General features: G+C 37.3%; 1 protein-coding gene across 1 annotated transcript in view; it reads left to right on the forward strand.

Annotated features, from left to right (window-relative positions):
* Nucleotides 1-2,615, forward strand: part of LOC106870512 (mannosyl-oligosaccharide 1,2-alpha-mannosidase IA) — an 88,854-nt gene that overhangs the window by 59,965 nt on the left and 26,274 nt on the right. Inside the window, exon 4 of the mRNA XM_052974527.1 lies at nt 2,257-2,351. Within this exon, the coding sequence (XP_052830487.1) occupies nt 2,257-2,351 (95 nt within the window). The remainder of the gene's footprint in view (nt 1-2,256; nt 2,352-2,615) is intronic.

Genomic DNA, 2,615 nt, shown 5'->3' on the forward strand with positions numbered 1-2,615 from the left:
ATTAGTTTGTTGGGCTTTTGTATTACCCCCCCACCCCACCCCCTCATTTGTTCTACTCCTTCGTATCATTCTGCCATCTCTCTCTCTCTCTCTCTCTCTCATTTTCCTGTCCACTTATTCTTGTTCTCTTCCCTCTCCCCACCACCTTTTCTATTTCTTTCCATCTATTAGAACTTCTTGCTCTCTCTTTTCTTTTATCTCTCCATCTCTCCTCTATCTCCCCCATCTCTCCTCTCTCTCCCCTCTTCTTTCTCTCCTCCTCCCTCAACCCTTTCTTCCACTGTCTCACCATTACAGTATCATTATACCAACATTCATGACAAACATTATCACATGACAAGAGAATTCAATCATAAACTACAACAACAACAACACCACTTATATTAATGACAATTTCAAATTTTTTGTCCCAAGGCTTGCTATTTCATGGGAGAAGATAAGTTGATTACATCGACCCCAGTATTCAGCTGGTATTTATTTTATCAGCCCCCTAAAGAATGAAAGGCAAAGCTGACCTTGATGGAAATTGAACTCAGAACATAAAGACAGACACAAAATGCCACTTAGCATTTTGCCTGGCATGCTAATGGTTCTGCTAGTTTACCTTCTTATTAATAATAATAATAATAATAATAATAATAATAATAATAATAATAACAAGAGCACTCAGAGAGTGCAAGCCTCCACCAAGGCAACACCAACGTTCTCTCAATGATTAACCGGAGATGATTTTTAAAATGAGAATATCTGAAATAAACTCGACTGCTCTCACAGACGAGAATACTAAAAATGAACCTGATTGCTCTCAAAAATTAAATAAAAAATCAGGAAAAATAATCCAGAATCCTTGTCCAGTACTGGATTGATTTCCAAAGTCTAACCACACAGCCACTCCTGCATCTTATTCATTTTTTTACTTTCAATATTTCTGGTTACGAAGAAACCCAATCCTTACATCAAACATGTGACCACATAGCAGTCAGGGGCAGTGGTGTAAGGCTTGGAGTTGATACATTTTCTATCCTTGTTGTTCGTTTGGCCCCATTATTTCTGCGACATTCTTTCTCAAAAAACAGTTTGGCTGCTGTTCATTCATCCTACTTTATACATTTCTTGTATTTAATAAACTTGCTCTCAATTTTGTTGTAAACAGTGACTGTCCATGTGTTTTAAGTTTTTATTTATGTCTCTTTTTTTGTTTTTTGTTTTTCTCTTGTTGCCCATGCTTGTATGGGGTGGACAAATATTTATTTGAGGCATTCTTTTACACCCAGATGTCCTTCCTAATGCTAATCCATTACCTGTTTTGTCTCATGTGAGGGTTCTCTTATTCTACACAGCCTCAAAGCCACCAAGTGCTTGAATGACAATATTGCCTGCTGCATTTTTGTGCAAGCAATTGCAGATGTAACATTCACACACACACACACACACACACACACACACACACACACACACACACACACACACACACACACACAGTGAACTTAATACGGGGACTGGAAAATCCAACATTCAAGACAGCAAATTTTACATTTTCTGTCTGTCTGTCTGTCTGTCTCTCTCTCAGCTAGAGAGATCATATGACCAACAGAGAGCTATGCCAAAGCCTGCCTCGGCTGTCTGACACCATCCAGCAGAGAAGGTTATGTTTTGCTAGCCATTGCGACAGAGCTGGGGGCCAAGAGTTTTGTAAGTTTTTTAATTTTGGTCACCACCGGGAAATGACTGAGGCAGAGGAGGAGGAATGAAGATCTTACCAAAAATGCTCAGAGATGATACTGGCATGAACTCTGATCCTGAAGTCATGGTCTTGATGGGGGTACAAGGACAGTTGGAAGCAGAGAGTGAAGGGGTGTTATAGTTTCATCCGTGGATGACAATTGGTGATGATGTTAGACGCTCACACAAAGCCGCTATGGGGTCTTCTTTCAATGTCCATCTATGATATCAACCTGCAAGGCTTTGGTTGGCCCGACTTATATTAGAAGACCTTTACCCAATGTGGGGCACAGTGAGACTGAATCCCAAATCTCCTAATTGGGAAGCAACATACTCAACTGCAAGGCATGCCTTTACCAAAAAGAAACTATCAATTCTGTCTTAGATATTCGTAGATTTACCAATGAAACATTACCAATTCTGTTGTCAACACTTGCAAAAAAAAAAACCTCATTAATTTAGCTATGAACCCTGATGTATTAATTAAACTCAAAGACTGTAACTCATTATTATCTTCATTTCTCTCTATTGTAGATGTTCAAAGAAAAAGCCATAGACGTCGGAAACAAACTGCTCCCAGCATTTGATACCCCGACCGGTATACCTCAGTCCATGATCAACCTTAAAACGTAAGTACTTTGTGTTGCTTTTATTTATTTATGTTTATGTATATATATATGTGTGTGTGTGTATATGTATACATATATGTGTGTATGTATATTTATGTATACATGTGTGTATATGTATGTATACATATACACATGTATACAAATATATATGTGTACATATATGTATGAATGTATATGCATACATATGTGTATGTATGTATGTGCATACGTATATATATATATATATATATATATATATATATATATATATATATATATATATAT

Source organism: Octopus bimaculoides, chromosome 18, assembly GCF_001194135.2.
Source record: "Octopus bimaculoides isolate UCB-OBI-ISO-001 chromosome 18, ASM119413v2, whole genome shotgun sequence".
Lineage (NCBI taxonomy): Eukaryota > Metazoa > Mollusca > Cephalopoda > Octopoda > Octopodidae > Octopus > Octopus bimaculoides.